At 39.8% G+C, this 19,145-nt stretch overlaps 1 protein-coding gene across 1 annotated transcript in view; it reads left to right on the top strand.

The window, feature by feature from the left end:
- Nucleotides 1-5,777, top strand: part of POU6F2 (POU class 6 homeobox 2) — a 398,314-nt gene extending 392,537 nt beyond the window's left edge. Inside the window, exon 10 of the mRNA XM_060414407.1 lies at nucleotides 1,279-5,777. Coding sequence (XP_060270390.1) covers nucleotides 1,279-1,783 — 505 coding nt within the window. The 3' untranslated portion in view covers nucleotides 1,784-5,777. The remainder of the gene's footprint in view (nucleotides 1-1,278) is intronic.
- The last annotated feature ends 13,368 nt before the right edge of the window (nucleotides 5,778-19,145 follow it).

The raw sequence follows: 19,145 nt of genomic DNA, 5'->3' as shown, positions 1-19,145 counted from the left end.
CTTTTGTGTCCTTTTGCAAGCATCCTCCTAAAACATGCTGTGACAAGAGCAGGTTCATTTTCACTCTATGAAAACAGTCAATTGTAATAAGATGCACTCTGCAGTCAGAAGGTTGTTTTTCAATAGCATTGAACTTGAAAAGATAGAGGAGAATGCTATGGATCCAAAGTTGTCATCCTGGAGGGTTGTGCATTTAGTATTAGAATAAACAAACAAACAAATAAAAGGAATGGGTACTGTATTTCATTGAGAGTGTGTATGAATTTGATACCAGATGACCTCTTTAGACACTGTATATAATTTTGTCCAAGGTGCTTCATATTTTTTTAAGTCAGTGTTGCAAAGAATTGCTGATGGCAATTGATATATAGAAGACCTCATTTACAGAAAATGATATCATTCAAGTACAGTTTGCAGATATAGCACATTAAACACAGCTTGATACCCTGGTGCAAAAGTACACCATTACACTGGACGGTGTTGAAAGGCCTGAGGTGGCCCTAGCACTTCCAGGGAGTTGGGGGTGTTCATAGTAATTACAATGTGTCCAGCTGTTTGAGTCCAACAGTAGAGTAACAAGGGGTTATGTTTTACCTGAAAAGGGAGCATGTTGTTAACTTACATATGGTGAAAATTGTTTGTTACCAGAGAGAGACACAGATGGGAGGGGGCTTGGGGGAAGAGAAAGAGATTAAAATGAGACACAAAACAGAGATGAAAAGAGAATCATAAAAGAAACGTGTCCCAGTTGCCATCACTGATGATTAGAATGGATAGAACGTTTTTTATCACCAAGTCAATGGGGGGGGGCGGGGAGGGATTGAAGGAAACCAAATGGAAAACATACAAAGAATCGTTTTAAGCAAAAGAACATGACAGCTCTTATCTTTGATGTCACTTCCTGGCATTAATTTTTGCCTTAAGGATTCTGAAGTTTGGGGGAATTGGTGCTGGGTGGATTCAAAGCAAAGCTCAGATCTCAAGCATTTTCAGGAAAAAGATCTACGAGTGGTTTTTTTGTTTCTGTCATGGTGGCTTCTGTGTTGTGCTGTGTCCACCCGTGCTCACCTGGTCCTCATGTGGGTGTGCGGGCTGCATGTGGGGGGCATGAAGCATGCAGGCGGTGGGCGCTGGCTTGAGCGGGGTGGGCTACCTTGCAGCTGGCTGCTTATCTGGAGTGAATTCGCTCTGCCAGTCAGTCAGGCAGGCAGGCAGGCAGAAGGCCCACCCTGGCAGAGGACTCAGTGTAAGACTGTTCTTTCTCAATTTTCCCCCCAGACACACCATCCTGAGAAGCCACTTTTTCCTACCACAGGAAGCCCAAGAGAACACTATAGCTAGCAGTCTGACAGCCAAACTGAACCCTGGCCTTTTGTATCCTGCCAGGTTTGAAAAGCTGGACATCACTCCTAAAAGTGCCCAGAAGATCAAGCCGGTGCTTGAGCGGTGGATGGCTGAGGCTGAGGCCCGCCATCGAGCAGGTATGCAGAACCTGACCGAGTTTATCGGGAGTGAACCGTCCAAAAAGCGCAAGAGGCGCACCTCCTTCACGCCCCAGGCCCTTGAGATCCTCAATGCCCACTTTGAGAAGAACACACACCCCTCTGGGCAGGAAATGACCGAAATTGCCGAGAAGCTGAACTATGACCGGGAAGTAGTTAGAGTTTGGTTCTGCAATAAGAGGCAAGCCCTGAAGAACACGATTAAACGCTTGAAACAGCACGAGCCGGCCACAGCGGTCCCTTTGGAGCCCTTAACAGACTCGCTGGAAGAAAATTCCTAAAGAGACACCCACTCAAAATCAGAAAAAAAAAAATCCACGGAAACTAAACTCCACCCTTGGGACTTTATCCCATTACCAACCCTCCCCACAAAAAGAAAAAAAATTACATTAAAAATAAATTTTAAGAGAGCCCCAGTCATCACCCTTGTAAGTAAAAGACTAAGAAAATTACCAAGTGAACAGGATGGTTTATACACCTTCATGGGATTTTCCAAAAAAGAAAAAAAGAATTTTTTGAAAATTTTTAAACAAGGAGTACACCACATTGCAGGTGTCGGGGGGAGGATAGGTCCCTCCCCCCGCCTGTCTCCCCAAAGCCAGTTTTTTAATGGATTTAAAGCAAACCAAATAACCACAAACTCTTTTTCTGTACATTATGAAAATGTGAACACATTTTAAGGAAAAAGAAAAACAACTAAACCAAAAAAAGAAAAAAAAAAAAAAAAACACCAACAACAAACGAAAACTTTTCTCTGTTCAAAGCGAATACAAGCCTGCCACCTGGAGGAGGGACTATGGACGGCATTCTTTCAGGTTCTAAGTGCTGATTCACTATGAAACCTATTAACCAAAGTCAGAAACACTGCATTGCAAACGCGACCATGAGTCTATTCTTCTCTGCCTGTCAAGTTGTGTTCTGAGATTTTACATTTATACTTAACGGAAAAACAGAAAGCCTGATTTCTCCCATCTTTCCTATCTATTGTCACCACCTGTGGGGTGGGCGCCATTCTTGAAGCCGTTCTGTAAGGCTCACTATTGGTTTTTATTTGGGGGGAGGGTTTTGTTTTGTTCTTGTCTTTGTTTTGTTGGCGGGGGGGCATCCTGGATCGTGTGCCAAAGCATCCGTTTCTTTCTTCTCACTATGACCTGTGGGTTTGAGAAAAGAAAATTTCTCACTTTCCTCCATCTCTCCATCTCTCCCACATGTGGCTACCAGGGTCTGCCAGAAGGCCACAGAGTGGGCACGGTGTCTTTCCACCCAGACCCCCGTGAAATACAGGAGAGACTCCAAAATATCTAGGGCTTTGCTCAATGAACTATCAACACTGGCATAAGCTGTAATTGTGCTCACTGTCCACACCAGAGCTTGGGATTTTTCTCAGTCTGTTGGCCACGTACATGGAGAGCTGACCAAAACTAATTTTGTAATATAAACATAAGCTGCACATTTGGTTCAATACTTACGTCTATGTTATGCTTCTGCGCAAAGCAATTTCTCTCAGAAGTCTGATAGCCAAAGAAATGTCTCAAGATTTCAGTCAAAATGTACACATAGCATGCACACACCCATATACACACAAAGAAAACAGGCCAAAAAGAGAGAGAGGGAATGACCGGACTGTTAAAAGGCCATCGAGCATCCTGTAAATTCCATCTTTTCTGCTACCACTTTCATTCCGATAGCGATGGTAGACTTTTTCCCAGGAGGTGGGGAAGAGCAATTATTTGGGGATATACAAAGGCAGCAGAGAGTTGGCAGATGAATTAAACAATGGAAATTGCAGCTGGGTTCTTGAGGGGATAGGAAGTTTTAACAAGGAAGTGCCTCCACTAACAGGAAAAATATAGAAGTGGGTTATCGAGTACATCAGAATAGCCTTCACAATTAGAAGGAGGGGATTATTCCACTTTTCAAAAGAACCTACTCCAAAGATCTGTGGGAGAAAATAACCTAATAAGTCAGAGGGGAAAGGTAAGATGTGAGGATGGCAGTGCAGATGAACACTTGAGACCTGCAGTTGATGTTTTCCTCAGGGAGAGGCAAAAAGTGTTCCATGATAGATGTGAGCAAAGAAGAGTGTCAGTTTCCCTGCTGTTGAGATGTAAATAGTCCTGAATAATTAATTAATAATTAATACTATCTAGAAGTAAATTCTGAAAGTAAAAAGCCTCAAGTTGCCCAACTGATTAGAAGCGCCATCTTCCCCTAACATACTCCCCTCCCCTGTAAGGAGTTTGAGTTTCTTCTACCGTTTGACCTCTGTATTGGTGGAGTCAATTCAACGGTGTAACTGTCCCCACCCTATGCCCCCTGCCTAGATAATTCATGCAGGAATCAGGGGACCACCAGCAAGAAAACTCTCAATGAAACACAAGCTTCTACAGCTGTTTCCCATTCTCTGATCTGATGCTAATTGGACCACAGCTAACTTGATCTTCAGTGCCAGTGACATCCTGGTACCCATTTGGCCACCTCAAAAACTGCACAAATACTAACAACGCAGAAATCCAAAAATATATTGATTAAACAGATTTTGTATTCTCCTAGGACCTGCTCCAAATTCCATCAAGAAAAGCTCCCCAAGAAGAGAAGTTAACAAGATAACATATGATGGATGCTAAATGTTTAAACATATGCCAGCAGCACTTACATAAGGCCTGCTCAGTTTGGAGATCTATAATTGGGAGGGTATAACTAGGACAGTGAAAATATAAAATAAAATAATCTTCCAGAGTGGAATAAAAAAGAAATATATTCATCCCACAGTCGTAAAATCATTCATGTGCAGTGATTTTTTTTATAGTTTTATAATTTTGTATTGTTTTATAAATTATTTATAAGGTGTTGTAATGCTTCTTATATTAATTTTTTACAGATAACTTTTTTGCTACAAGGCATAAAAAGGTGCCTGAACAGATTCTTAGGAATATAAATTATACTGTGTAACTCGTAAGTCTTTGGGACCACACCTACTGCTTAATTTTATTACTGCATTTCTTATTCCACTTGTGAGCAACTTCATATGCCAGTAGCATTTAAGTGTCTTTTAGGTTTCCATGAACTGACGGTTAAAGTTGCCACTAACAAAAGTAAAAGCCACTTCAGGCATATGTGATTGTATTTCAAGCTTCAGTATTTTTCTTACATATTTTAAAATGACTGTCATCTTCATTTTCTTCATTGTTTAATGAAAAAGAAAAAATGACTGATGTTATACTTGACACTTGTTTGTGGGGTTTTTTTTAATCAAAAAAAAAAAACATTGTGAACAGTTGAGAGTTTTAATTGCATTGCAAGGTTTTTGGTTTCTTTATGTTGTAGTCACATAATACACACACACACACACACATGCACGCACACACACACTCCACAGAAAGAGAGAACAAAAAAGCAAAAGGAGCTAGGGGGAAAAAAAAAAAAACTAACAAGTAGAGGTGTATCAAAGAACTCAAGCTATAACCAAAAAGAATTGTAAAATGCCTTTGCTCATCTTCTCTACGCTGGACCAAAGCTCAATATTTGTAGGTATATGCACATTGTATAGATATGGCTAAACGTTGCTGACAATCTTGCAATACTAAACTGTTCCTATTTTAAGAAAAAAAAAAAGAAATACAAACTGTTCATCAATGTTTTACCTCAGCACTCTACTTGTACCCAGTTAATGATCAAGTTTAAAAAAAAAATGATGGAAAAGGAAATTGATTTTCATTTCAAGGTTTGACTGGAATATCTGTTTGGATAACATTTTGTAATGGGCTTTTTGTCACGTGATTTGCCTGTCTTCAACTTGAAATTCTGTGAGGCACAATTTGTTTATTTGTTGTTAAGGAGGTGATTTCTTTTTTTCTTTTTTTTTTTTTTTTTGTCCTACGTGCTGTGATCCAGACTGGTTACCAGAGTCACTGATGAGACATGGCAAAGAAAGCTGCTTTCTCTGCACCTGGAGCAGGCAGCAAAAAGGAGGGCAGGAAAACAGACTGGGTTGTTTTGAAAAAAGCACCATGACGAGACATTGACATGATGGACTTGTGACCAAGAAGCCAAACTGGATATTTAAAAGCTCCTTACTTGCTCTGACATTGAAACCAAAGCTGATTTATCTGCACAGGTTGCTTAATGTTAAAAAAAAAAAAAACTGACAAAACTGTACTTAATCTAGAGCAATATCTGTATGGTCAGTTAAGCTGCACTTTGTGTATTTCTTAACAGTTCAGATCTGTCACTTTTAATTTGTACCATAAAAAAATAAAGAATTGTTTGACATGAGCTTCTAGGCTAAATGTGTCTTGAACTCAAGATAGGTAATTTAAATTGCAATCCTGGAAATAAGTATGTGGTACAATCCCAAATGTTATGGATGGGTTTTGTGACATACTGGTTCGTATCATGATTATTTAAAGTTTTCAAATGACATACTATTAATAATTCACAATAAATGAGTTAGGACTCCTTTGACTGCAAATTACAGAAATGCAACTCAAACTTACTTAAACACAGCCTGGGAAGTCTGGTCAGGGACATCAAGCACAGCTGGATACAGTGGCTCCGAGAACATCAGCCAGTCCTCCTAGACTCCCTTCTCAGGTGAGAGCACCCAGACGTTGAGTCACACATCTGTCTCTAACCTGGCACTGTACTGGGGATATGTACTTGAATCAACCACTCAGGGACCCAGACTCACTCATGTCTGTGTAGTGGGGATGGGGCCTAATGACAACCCTGAAGGACCACAAGAGTAAAGGAGGAAGTCTTGCTAAGAATCAGAAGACAGAACATGAGAAACCATGAAAGACAGGCAAACCCCAGAGACATCACAGTCTATGACTAACAGCCAGCTGCCTGCCGAGTATTACAGTGAATTCTACTGGAAAGGAGTTTTGCTGCTCTTAAGCAATGCCTTGTAATTGTGTGTTCTGGAAAAATGTTGGCTCTTGCTTGAAGTTTTATGTGGGTAGGAGGGATGAGTTAATGTTGCTATGTAATTTACTAATTCAAAGGGAAAATGGAAAAGCTTGCTTAAAAATACCAGGAATTTTTAAAAATTAGAATCACTATCGCTATGCTTTTAGTAATGCTTAGCAAACATTTCTTATGATACATAGAGCTCCATGTATCAACTTTACATTATAGTTGATAAGTGCTTTGGGGAAAGCAACAGAATTAAAACTCCCAAGTGCCCATAAACTACAAATGGACAAGGAAAATGCCAGGAAACTCCCAGACTAACTTTAAAGACAAGGAGGAAAAAAAAAATGCTGATTCTTCTGCCCTCTTGGGTGGAGAAAGACAGTCATTTTCAAGCTTTGTTTCCATCTAAAATACTCTAAAAAGTATTCTAGACTAAGGTCCTGCCTATGATTATACCTATTACTATGAAATATGTTTGACTTAGGAAATTCTAAAATGTCTTCTTTAAAAAAATACCCATCATTTAAATTCTATCATTCCATGTTCCACAGATATCTGCTAAACACTTCATATGTGCCAGAAACTTCTATGTGCTGAGGACTTATAGCACATAAGAGAAATAAACAAAAGGAATCCTTGCCTTCAAGAAACTCACATTCATTCTGCAAAAACAGTAATATTTCTCCATAAATGAGAATCATTACATGCTTTTTATTCTGCAATATTTTACAAATAAAATAAATTTCAGAATTAAAATAACAAAAATCAGTTTTGAAGCTGCCTTTGGAACAGCCAATCAATGGGTAGAAATAGCCTCAACTTACAAGACAATCACCGATACCTGTTTTAAGTGATTTTAAAAGCTGTTCCACTAAGAATCTTTCACTAAGCCAAACATATACACATAATCTATTCAGTGTCAGTCCAGTGGGTGGATGAATTTTGTCAAAAATCCATGGTTGGAAAGAATTTAGAAGCAGTCTGTCATGAAATAGTTGAAACCAGCCCTCTACTAACACAAACAGGTCCAGATGCCTCATCCACTCACTCTTCCACCCTTTGAAAGGTGTCCAAGCAAATAACTCTTCTGACCCATTTGACTGATCTACTGAACCATGTAGAAGGCCATGCTTAGTAGAAGAAGATGGCACCTAAGGAGGTTTTCAGGATATTGGATGAAACTCTATCTAACATATGTGTTTTCTTTAAGTTAGATTATGGACATAAGTTACCCTCTTCTTGATGGACTTTCTCCTTCTGTTTACTTTATCCTTATTAATAGTCTGTCAGCCCTCCAAAACAGAAGTCTGCAAGTCATCCTGATCCCTGTACACACACACACACACACACACACACACACACACACACACACACACACACACATACCAATTCTCTGGAAGTCTGGGAATTCTGTCTCATGAATTTCTTTTGACTTGTCTCCTGGCCTCCAGCAGCCCCCTGACCCCCAGCTGCCCTGACACTACTTAGTTCAAACCCACCCACCTCTCACCTGGACCATCAAGATAGTTTCCTCCCAGTCTCCCTATCCATCAAGTACTTGCCACCGGAGAAATCATTCTAAAAGGTCAATATGACCATATCTCTCTTTTATGTAAAATCTTTCTAGTGTTTACCATTGCCTTCAGACTGAAAAACAAACTCCAGCCTAACATAGAGTATCTTTTATGATCTGGCCTTTGTTTACTTCGAAAACCTCAGCTCTCATCAATTCCCAGTTCATCCTAGCCTCACCAAACTTTCTAAAATTTCTCTAATGCTCAAAGCACTTTTGGTGCTGTTCCTTCTGCTCAGAAAATCATCCATTACGCCATTGACTTATCCAACTTCTACTCATTCTTTAAGACTCAATTCTGTTCAGTTCCACAAATAGTTGTCAGATTTGTGCTATGTATCAGGCCCTGTGCTGCCTTCATCACAGCACTACTGAGTCTGTGTGTTTATCAGTAATCACTCATGTTTTTCAACATCACTGCCAGACACTGCTGAATGACCTACAGACTCGGCTTATAGATAAATGTAGTATGGAGACATATTCTTCTAGCATGTTGTCATTTGTGTGCAGCAGATCGTCCTTGTCCAGTAAGAGTAACAATAATCTCATATCTGTATAAGTTTTCAGAGGTCTCTCTTGTACATTCTTTTATTTGCTCCTAACATAAGCCCTTGGAAGCAATGATTTCTGTTTTATAGACTAAAAATTCAATAAATTAAATCAATACTCCAAAGCACAAAAGTAAAGCTGGCATTTGAATAAACCAGTAATTAAAGTATTTGCCAAGATGAATACACACTAAACTCTGGTGAAATGGTGTCTGACACCCACTACTCATGTTTGAGTCCCCTGTGTAGAGTACAGTATGTGATATATGATATATTTCATGACAGTCTTACTGCTGTTGATGATAAACTCCAATTATCTAACTGCTAAGTCCACTGTGATTTAGGTGAACATAGTCTGAATGATGAGTACTTGGCAGAAATAGTAAACACTATTCAAAGGAAAATTAGAAATGCCTATGCATGTTGTGTGTTTCCATATTAGGGGCTCCAGATAAGAATGCAGAGAGTTCTAATCATTCCAAAGGCAAATGAGTTGAAGCCAGTAGAAAAGTGAAGGAGAAAGTCAATGAATCCTACAGGTTATTTAACTAACCCCATCAGCAAGTGGTGGGCTTCCCAGGTGGCGCTAGTGGTAAAGAACCCACCTGCCGATGCAGGAGACCTAAGAGACCTGGGTTCGATCCTTGGGTCAGGAAGATCCCCTGGAGAAGGGCATGGCAACCCACTCCAGTATTCTTGCCCTGGAGAATCCCTATGGACAGAGGAGCCTGGTGGGCTACAGTCCATGGGGTCACAAAGAGCTGGACATGACTGAAGCAGCTTAGCACATACACAAGTATAAGCAAGTGAAGAACCTGCAATGAGTACAGAAACAGGAAGCTGGGCCCGGACCTAGACTGGTGGGTCTCCTTCAGATCCTTCTTTAATACTCTAATGTCACTTCTAAGATTTTAACTGGGCTCTTAACCAGACTTGCTGAGACTGTCACTGAGGAGCAAGTCATACTCTTCCCATGGCTGTATTTGCACCACTCAAGTCTGGCATCTGCATGGAAGCCCTGGTATGTGTCACTGGGCTTTATTATTGAGGTCACTGCTGCATAATTTGGGATGCTCCTAGGGTGCTGGGCTATGTATACATACGCAATAGTGGGACGGCCAATATAATCACACAGATCCAGAACTGGAGTTGCTCCCAAAAGTGGACTACAGTCAAAAGCAAGGGGCCCATCTGCAATGACAACATGTTTGGTGAACTGTAACACAGAGATCTTTCACAGATGCTTTAATATGCTGATGAAAGCAGAAAAGAGACTGACACTTCTTAGATTCCTACTGTATCTCCATATCTTGCACCTCATCTGAGATTGCAGGCCTGTGATTCATAAGCAATAAAATCACTTTTCTGGTGTGATTCATAGATGGGCTCAAAGAGCAGTTTGAAAGAGGGCTCCACAAGGTATTCAACCTTTGTCAGTAGCATTGAAATAAAGAAGCTATAATGAGGGATAATTTTTGGTTTTGTTGTTTATATTTTGTAAGCAAAATCTATTTTGTATGCTGGTATATTTCTTTAGGAATTGTTTTTTTTTTTCTTTTTTAAAAAATATTTGCTCTCTTATTTATCCATTTATTTACATTTATTTATTTGGCTACATCAGGTCTTAGTTGCAGCTTCCGGGATCTTTTGTGGTGACACATGGGCTCTGGAGCATGCAGGCTCATGGCGTGTGGGATCTTTGTTCCCCAACCAGGGACTGAACCTGAGTTTCCTGCATTGGAAGGCAGATTCTTACTCACAGGACCACCAGGGACATCCCAGGAATCAGTTTTTCATCTCACAGTTCCAGGATAATTGTACCCACATATAAAAAACCACCCTGTATGCACAAAGACAATATGACTAACCAGCTGTCTTAGTCATGAGCTTTGCAAAGATCAGCAATAGGCAACTTGGGCTAAGAAAGTGAGGAAAAGAAAGACTTCTTTAAAGGGGAGTTATCATGCTCAAGTAGACTAGCATCCACACCAGCAAGACAAAGTTGCAAGAAACAACATCAGAATGAATAACATAGGCATGCACTCAATAAACCAAAAGGATCAGCGCAAAGAGGTAAGCAAACTAGACTCAGAAGATAAAATTTTAAAAAGAGACAACCACAGGCACAGGAGGACAAGAGGGAATCAAAATGAATCAACACAAAATCTACAAACAAAAGCAGAATTATAGATCTTAGGGCTGAAAAACCAACCACTAGGGCCACATAAAGCCCCTGGGGAAGGCTCTGCTGTCCGCTGCACTAAAACCCTTTCGTTTTTCATCTGTTTGGCTCTGAGCATGCAGAGAAGGCCCTCAGTCTTCAAACAGCCCATTCTCCATTGTTAAAGTTGAATCCTTATACCTGAAAAGTTTCCCTCATCCTGATGAGGTCCATTACTCTGTGCTACACTTTTAACCACTGTCAATAACTTGTCCCTTTTCCTTCCGTTATTGTTTCTCAGTATTTATAGATGCATCAGTGGTTTCTTTCCTTCAAAATGTGCATATTCAATTCCCTTGATCCCAGCTGTCTTCAAAATGCATGATTTTGAAGAGTCATGTTTATGATCCTTTGCATATACCCACTTTATCAATGTCTCTGCAACTCTGAGAAAGACCAAGCTGGACCAGGCATTCAGTAATCTAAGTGGGCACATCTACCAGCCCTCCCTGTGTATTGATCAGTTGATTGATTTTTAAGATTTATAGAAATGTACACACTGCCAAGGTCTCAGGGCACCTCTATGACAGTCACATTAAGAGGTGGATGTTTCTTGTCCCAAAGGCTTCTTGCCATTCAAGGGTTCTTTTTAATGCACATTAAAAGGCAGACTTTATGCCATGCACTGGAGGTCATTCAAACAAGATTTGCTCAGGGATCAAAAGGAAAATATTTACAGTGCCAATGAAAATCCTATACAAAGTTGCCTCTCCCCAGCCTTGAGAAATTCAAAGAATCATAGTCTTAGAAGAGCCATTAAGATTACCCAATGTGTAAAATAGATAGATGGTGAGAAGTTGCTATATACCACAGGGAGCCCAGCCTGGCGCTTTGTGATGACCTAGAGGAACTGGATGGGTGGAGGAGAGGGAGGCTTATGAGGGAGGTGATATTATGTATAATTATGGCTGATTGGTGTCATTGTATGGCAGAAAACAACACAACATTGTAAGGCAATTTTCCTCCAATTAAAAAAAAAAACTACCCAAATACTAACTCATATTGTACAGTCTTTCACTGATCCAAGTAAAGTTAGAAAAAAGTCAATGTAAGTAAAATTTTCTAAATGCCAACTCAATTTAAAGAACTAATCAGCAGAGTTCCTTGGTGGTCCAGTGGTTAAGAATCTGCCTTCCAATGCAAGGGACACGGGTTCCACCCCTGGTCTAGGAACTAAGATCCCACATGCCATGGAACAACTAAGCCCACATGCCACAACAAAGACCCAGTGTAGCCAAAATCAAAAAACAAATATTTCCTTCTTAATCACCTTTGTATTTTCAGTGTTAGTATAAGTGACTGGCACCCAATAAAAAGCAAGATGAAGAAGTGAATGAATGAGTACATGAATGAATAAATCTCCTAACTATGATGACTTGATGTCTCCTAGAAAAAAGATTTGAGAAAGAGAGGTTTAATAGTTGAAATACAATTGGCCCTGGGACCTTATTAGATGCATGAATGTGGGAACAGGAGCTGCTGCCTGTCTTTAGTACAGAGGCTCAGATTCTAGGGAAGTAGGAAAAACTCACTCAAATCCAGACCATGTTTATATCAATACTTTACAATATTCCTTAACTGCATGACCCACTTGAGAAACCCTTACCTACCGTGGTCCTCCATTGAGAAGGTTGAGGGCTGGGAGGGAGTGGCCTGCAACGGGCAGTGGATGTGACTTTGAAAGGACATTTCTAAAGCTAGTGAAGTGAAAAGAAGCAGCAGGGACAACAGCAGAAGCAGCAGGCTTCATAAACTCAGAACCAAACCAGTCTGGGAGGAACAGATGCCTTCATCAGAGCAGAGTCCAACTCAGGAACAGAGAGGTTGTTCCACCTGCCATGACCTTGTCTGAATCCCTTTACAAGTGAACTACTGGATCAAAATGACCTCAAAGGTCATTTGGGGAGGTGCCTGTAGGTAAGATAACCAGGGTTCTTCCTCAGCCTTAGCCAAAAAAAAAAAATTGGCTTGGTATGGAAATGCAATAAACCTAAAAGCAGTAGGTCCATTACTTTTTCTCTCAGATTGACATTCATCAATAAATATCAGTTTATGCCTAGCCTAGACATGTGCTATTTAGTCATACGTGTCACATTTGCAGTAAAAATGTTCACTGATCAAAAAAATAAAATAAAAAATAAAGCAGATCATTTAAATTAAATATTTTCTCTATTTGATTTCATTTTCCAGCTGTTTTAACTTAATAGAATTTTTTCCTTGATTTCAAACTATATAATGCCTTTTGGCTGAAAGATGATTATCTTTCCAGCCCAATGGCCTTTTTCTGTCAATGGCAATTAAATCCACAGAGATGATTTGCTTTCTGTTTGAGATTCTTGTTTTCCCGCTGCACGTCAGAAATTTGCTCAAGTCCACCAAATTTTGTTAGGGAAATTTTATTTGATAAGGCAGGATCCAAAATTCTCAAGTTAAAAAGCAAATGGCTTCAGGGCATAACCACTGCAAGGTGTTTTATTATGTAATTATTATACAGCTTTGTACATATTGATAAGCTGCAACCAAGATCTACTGGTTTTTGTTTTCTTAAAATGTATTTTCTGGAATCACACAGCTCCCATTCCAATATAAACCTCCACAAAAAAAAATTTGGATATTCTTTACTGTTGAGTGGCTACATATTCTTAACGTGGGGTTTTTAAATCTCATTGTTTCAAATGATTATTATCTACTACTCAGTGAGCACAGGTGAATCTTTTAGGCAACAGTGAACAAAATTATAGGCCTGCAGGCTATTTTTTAACCTACATTTTTAAGTTGTTTTCAGACTCTGTGTGTGTGTGTGTGTGTGTGTGTGTGTGTGTGTCTGTGTCTGTGTATGTGCCCATGCACGCTCACACTCCATCATATCCGACTCTTTGCAACCCCATGGACTGTAGTCCTCTAGGCTCCTCTGTCTTATCCTGGCAAGAATACTGAAGTGGGTGGCCATTGCCTCCTCCAGGGGATCTTCCCGACCCAGGGATCAAGTCCAGGTGTCTTGCATCTCCTGCATTGGCAGGAGGATTCTTCACCACTGAACCACTTGGGAAGCCCATTTCAAACCATGAAAATAACCAGATCGAGAAACAAATAAAAGGCTTTTATTCTTCCTTTTTTCCCATTTCTAAACCATGCAAACCAGTTGTATGTGTTAATGCACTTTTTAAAATGGCTTTTAAGTTCTTGAAATTCAAACCTTTTGTTTTACTCACTGAAACACATACATTCTAATTGATTCCGTGCTTTCATACAAAATGTCACTTTTTTCTACTTGATTTTATTCAACAATCTAAATGCAGTAACCAGTGAGGTTATGATCAGTGAAGTCACGGCCGATGATGAATACTTAATGTAAATGCTCAGAAAGAAAGAAGAAAAAAATTTATATATATATATATATATTTTTTTTTAAACTATTCTAGAGTCAGGTCTTGAAGTAGGGGGAGAAATTATTCCCAAATTGTCTCATCCTAACTTCCAGAAAGGAAAGACAAATCAGCATCACTCCATCATACCCACAGAAGTTACCTAGCCAAGAAAATCTAAAATGTTTTTCTCTATTTCACTTTAGCTGAGGACTAGACCTCTGGATTTTTGTTTTTTATCTGAGTATAACACATGCTCCCATGTGCCACCATAGCAGTGTGGACAAAGCTATTTAACTGTAACAAGAATAACAGCTGCTACTTATTAAACTCTTCCTTCCAGGAACTGAACTAAGCGCTTCACCAAAAACTGTGTGTGTGTGTGTGTGCCCGTGCATGTGTACACGCATGTAGAGTCCTGCCCCAAGGCCGCAGGGGCAAGGCCTTGCATCAAGGCTACAGAAGCAGAGCCCAGAACCAAGGTCACCTCTGAAACTGACTGAGCCTCTCTGTAATCACTGCCAAAAGCCCCCCGATCATCACCAGCAGGCTTCCCAACTCCATATGAGTAAAAAATGCCTACCCCAGTACTCGCCTATGGCATTCTAACCAATCACCTAATGCCACCATTCCAGCAGGAATTTTGTTTACCTTGAGACTACAAAAACTGGCTATTAACCCATGAAAGCACTGGCTTTCCCTTGAGCCCACCCACTGTTCTAATAGTATTTGGTCAACTCTCCCTAGCCTGTCAGGAGGTGTCAGCCATCCGCTCTCAGAGTACCCACGTTATCTCTGCTCTTTGTTCTTAATAAATTCACTCCTTCCTGCAATATGCTGTGTCTAGAAATTCTTTTCCAACCACATTCAGGCTGCTATGTCAATGCACATGGGTGAACTCATACATACATGCACCTCTGTGTATTTAATTTTCATAGCAACCCCATGAAGGAGTCTTACTACCTCCATTATAAGCATGAGAAAAATAAAGCTTGCCAAGTTTAAGTAACTTATCTAAGAAAATGCCTGAAGTAGAAGTTAATCCCATGCCTATCTGATTAATAGTCGATGCCCTGAATCTCTCCTCCAAAGGCCCATATTGTATTTGTTTTATCTTCCTTATTTCTCAAGTGCTTCTCAGTCAAGAATATGGGTCTTCAGCCCCAGAGTCATTGGCATAAGGTCTCCATTCTACTGGAAACTCAGAGCAAAACTTCACCTTAGGAGCTTTCAGGCACTTCTAGAATTTCCCAGGATGGAGGTCTACATGGCACTCGAGATGACACATCGCATGTGTTCTCTGACAATCACTCATACCTGGGAGTCAGGGGAAAAGAAATAAAATAGCAACAACCAGTGTCTACATCTCTTCAACCTTTCTTGTAAGCTCAGAGGAATAGTTAGTTGCTCTCACTACTTTGAAGCCTGGTTCCAAACACAACTCAAACCACAAAATATGATAAAACGTTAGCATCTTCTGAGAGTCAGAAAGTGGTTTCATGCAAATCTAAAGGTCTCATTGCAGTAAAAATCACTGATATGTTTTTAAAAAGGAAAAAGTTGGAAATTTACAGTTTTGAAAAGTGCTATTTCCCTCCATGGCACTTGCATATAATAGAGCACTTTGCAATCGTGCACAAGGTCATTAAAGCGCTTTGCTAATGTACAGATTCACTTTGATTTAAAAAAAAAAAAAACTTTCAAGGAACAAAAAAGGTGACAACTGAGCAGAAGTTTTCTTTAATTTGTAGGAATGAAAAAGAGTTTGTCTCTAAAACAACATCTGTGTGACACTGTTGAGATGCACTATCTGTTTCAAGCACAAAGGATTTTGTATGACTATTTGTTACAAACTAGTTTAACCTCCTCAAAACTCATTCTCTACTGTTCAAAGGACTTTTGATCTATTTTTCATTATAACATGTTTCATTATAACATATAACATATATTACTAAAGTGAAATTTTAAAAGGAAAAAGAAGGAATTCCCTGGTGGTCTAATGGTTAGGACTCCATACATTCACTGCCAAGGTCCTAGGTTCAAACCCTGGTCAGGAAGCTTAAGATCCCACAAAAGAGAGAATCAGGCATAATTACAGCTTTCCTTTATCCTACAGCAAAGCAGGGGTGAAAAGAGCTGGCCAGTCTCCCACCTTGAAGACGATAAGATAGGAAGATGGAGTCTCTGAGAATTTCCAAAATAGTACTTTACATATTTTGCTCATTTTTTTTAATTCATAATTTTTGAGAAGTTATTAAAAACCTGAATTAGTAAATTCCTTTCTCATTTTCAGAATACATGGAAACAACTTTCCTACTTTGATAGTGGAAGAAAGGAAAAAGCAAAGAAAGTAAATTGTTAAAAGCCATAAATATTAGTAGTGGCTTTGTCCTGAACAGTTTGAAACTTTGTATCTCAAACAGGGCAAATAAACATATCCTGAAATAGTTTAAGACAAAATCCATTTTCATTTTTTCACCACCAACCAAAAGAGCTTTCTTTGTGGTCACAAATGCATTCTGCTTTGCTGATGAAAACAGTAGGCTGGTGAAGATGTTACTAATTGTTAAGACTCCATCATATGCCTATTCTCTACGAAATGCATTACATAAATTATCTCATTTAATTCTCACTTTATGTATAAAGAAACTAATGCTCATGAGTATCACAGCACCAACCAGGAATCAACCAACCAACACAACACAAAATATCAGTTAGGCCGCAGTTTCGGTTTATTTAAAATAGGTAGTTGATCTAACGGAGTAATTTTATGGCTGTCACAGGTAGTAACAAATTGAGGCAGAGCTGATGGAGAGAAAGAAAGCCAGCCAAATCTAATTGGCAGGATAGTTGCTCTGCAAAGTGCAGCATGGTCATGGCCAACTGTGTGTCACATTTCATAAGATCTCCAGGTCAGCAAGAAACAACTAATCCTGGGAAAACATTGGGAGGGAGGGTTCCTCACTCTCCCTTACTGAAATGCCCTCCTCCTCCTTTGATGAGGACAATTGGGATTGCTTTCACACAAACTCTCCATTAGTACTTTCCACCAGTCATTCAATCCCTCGGTCACTCCAGTGGAACTAACTGCTCACCTCCTCTTCAGCAATCTATAACTATCACTTCCCCTGGACTCAGCTCTCATCTTCCAGAAAGCCTTTTCTGATCTGCTGATCACTCCTCATTCTTTCTTTCATCATACTCTACAGAACTTGGAATGGTGTTTACCTAACCAGACTGTCAGTTCTGTAAGTTACCCAACCAGACTGTAAGGGCCAGAATTCTACTTCTCCCGTCTTTCCAGGTGCCTGTTAAATTAATGCACTCATGATAATTTTATTCTCTTTCAGGTTAAAGATGTTGAATGCAGAGGATATGACTTCCAAATCACACTAATCGATCAAGATACTTGTGACTCAGGGACTCTCCTTAAGACTGCTTAATGCATTATTCAGCCAGTGTATTGATTCTATTTCCCATCTGTAATAAATGTACATTCTATCTTCCCAAACAATATCTCAGTAAATAGAAGATAATTCAACTTCACTTAAAACTTCTCGCTGGTTTCTATGAACTACTAAAGCACTCACTTTTTATGAGCTCTGAGTTCCTGGGTCCACCAAAATTTTAGTCTATGAACCTTCTTGATTACATCTCTCTAAATTATGACATCACTTCTCATTAAGTAATTCTACCCATCTGTATTATTTCAGCTAACCTGTGCTGTGATGTCAAACAAACCCAGATTTCTTGGTGGTTTTAATGTAGCTTAAAACTTTAGGTTTGGCTCACACAAGTCCTTGCTGTGGTGAGCAAGGTTCTCTTCCATCCAGTCAAGAACAGATGGAGGAGAATTCACTGCCTGCACCTAAAAGGGACTCATGTCTCTTTCACTTTAGTCCATTGGTCAGAAATGGTCACATGGTCCCAACCCACTTGTAAGGGAAGCTGGGAAATGTCAGAAAGCACAAAGACTCTCAATAAACATTTACTAACAATCTGTGACACACCATCCTTCAAGGCCCAACTCAGATACCTTTTCCTCCACAAGGTTTTCTCCAATCTTCACCCAAATAAAAGTGGTCTCATCTTCACTCCAACTTCCCAACACCCCACTGGTCCCGGTCCATATTTTCCATATTTTTTGTATACACTGCTATAGATGGAATATGCTTGTTTTACCCACACTTTTCAAACCCTAAGCTCCTTAAAGGAGGTGACTATGACATACTCAGCTCTTTAAGATCCCTTTTAAAATCTAGCACTGCTCACGGATGCTTGCTAAATTCACAAGAATCAGAGACCAGAGATGGCAGAAATCCAAAAGCACCTTTGAGGATACCAAAGAGGGGAAAGAGCAGCAAAGTTTATTGAAATTCAAAAGCAAAAGTATCATGCTTCCTCATTTGCTCCTGTTTAGCAGGCACAGAAAGATGGCATCGTTTGAAGACATCAGCCATGACTGAACAATATATTAGAGATGGTTTAATATTGGCAGTTTTTTAAAAAAAAATGTTCTTTTGAACAGTCTCCTCCAAGTCAGAGCTCTCTCTCCCAGCCCTGCTTTAAAAGTTAGAAGGCAGTCTTCTGCCCATTCCAAATCACCAGAAGTGAAGTATCAAGTTGTAAATACCCCCCAGTGACTGACTGGGAGAGCTGGTACAAGTTTTTTTCCCTTCTACTTTGCAGAAAGAAAAGACAGTAAAAGTTGCTTCAGCGAGCTGCCAAGGTGCTCCCAGGCCATTGTGCAGAATCATTGTCAGGTTAAATTAGGGAGTACAGACTCCATGAGTGTAAAAAAATCAATACTTGATGGAAGATTGCTCCCCGGAAAATCTGTTTTGATTCCAGGATTAATTCGTGACCAAAGGCTTCTGCAAAATGACATGCCATTAGTCAGAAAATGAACACATTCTATCCTTGAAATTGGATGGAAATATGTCAGCTGATTGACCCATTCATTCTCCTCACTCTCTGGGCAGAAAGAGCGGGTGTGGTAGCTATGTGAACTAGTGCCCC

This window comes from Ovis aries, chromosome 4 (genome assembly GCF_016772045.2).
Source record: "Ovis aries strain OAR_USU_Benz2616 breed Rambouillet chromosome 4, ARS-UI_Ramb_v3.0, whole genome shotgun sequence".
NCBI lineage: Eukaryota > Metazoa > Chordata > Mammalia > Artiodactyla > Bovidae > Ovis > Ovis aries.
This window is presented reverse-complemented; position numbering and strand designations above follow the sequence as displayed.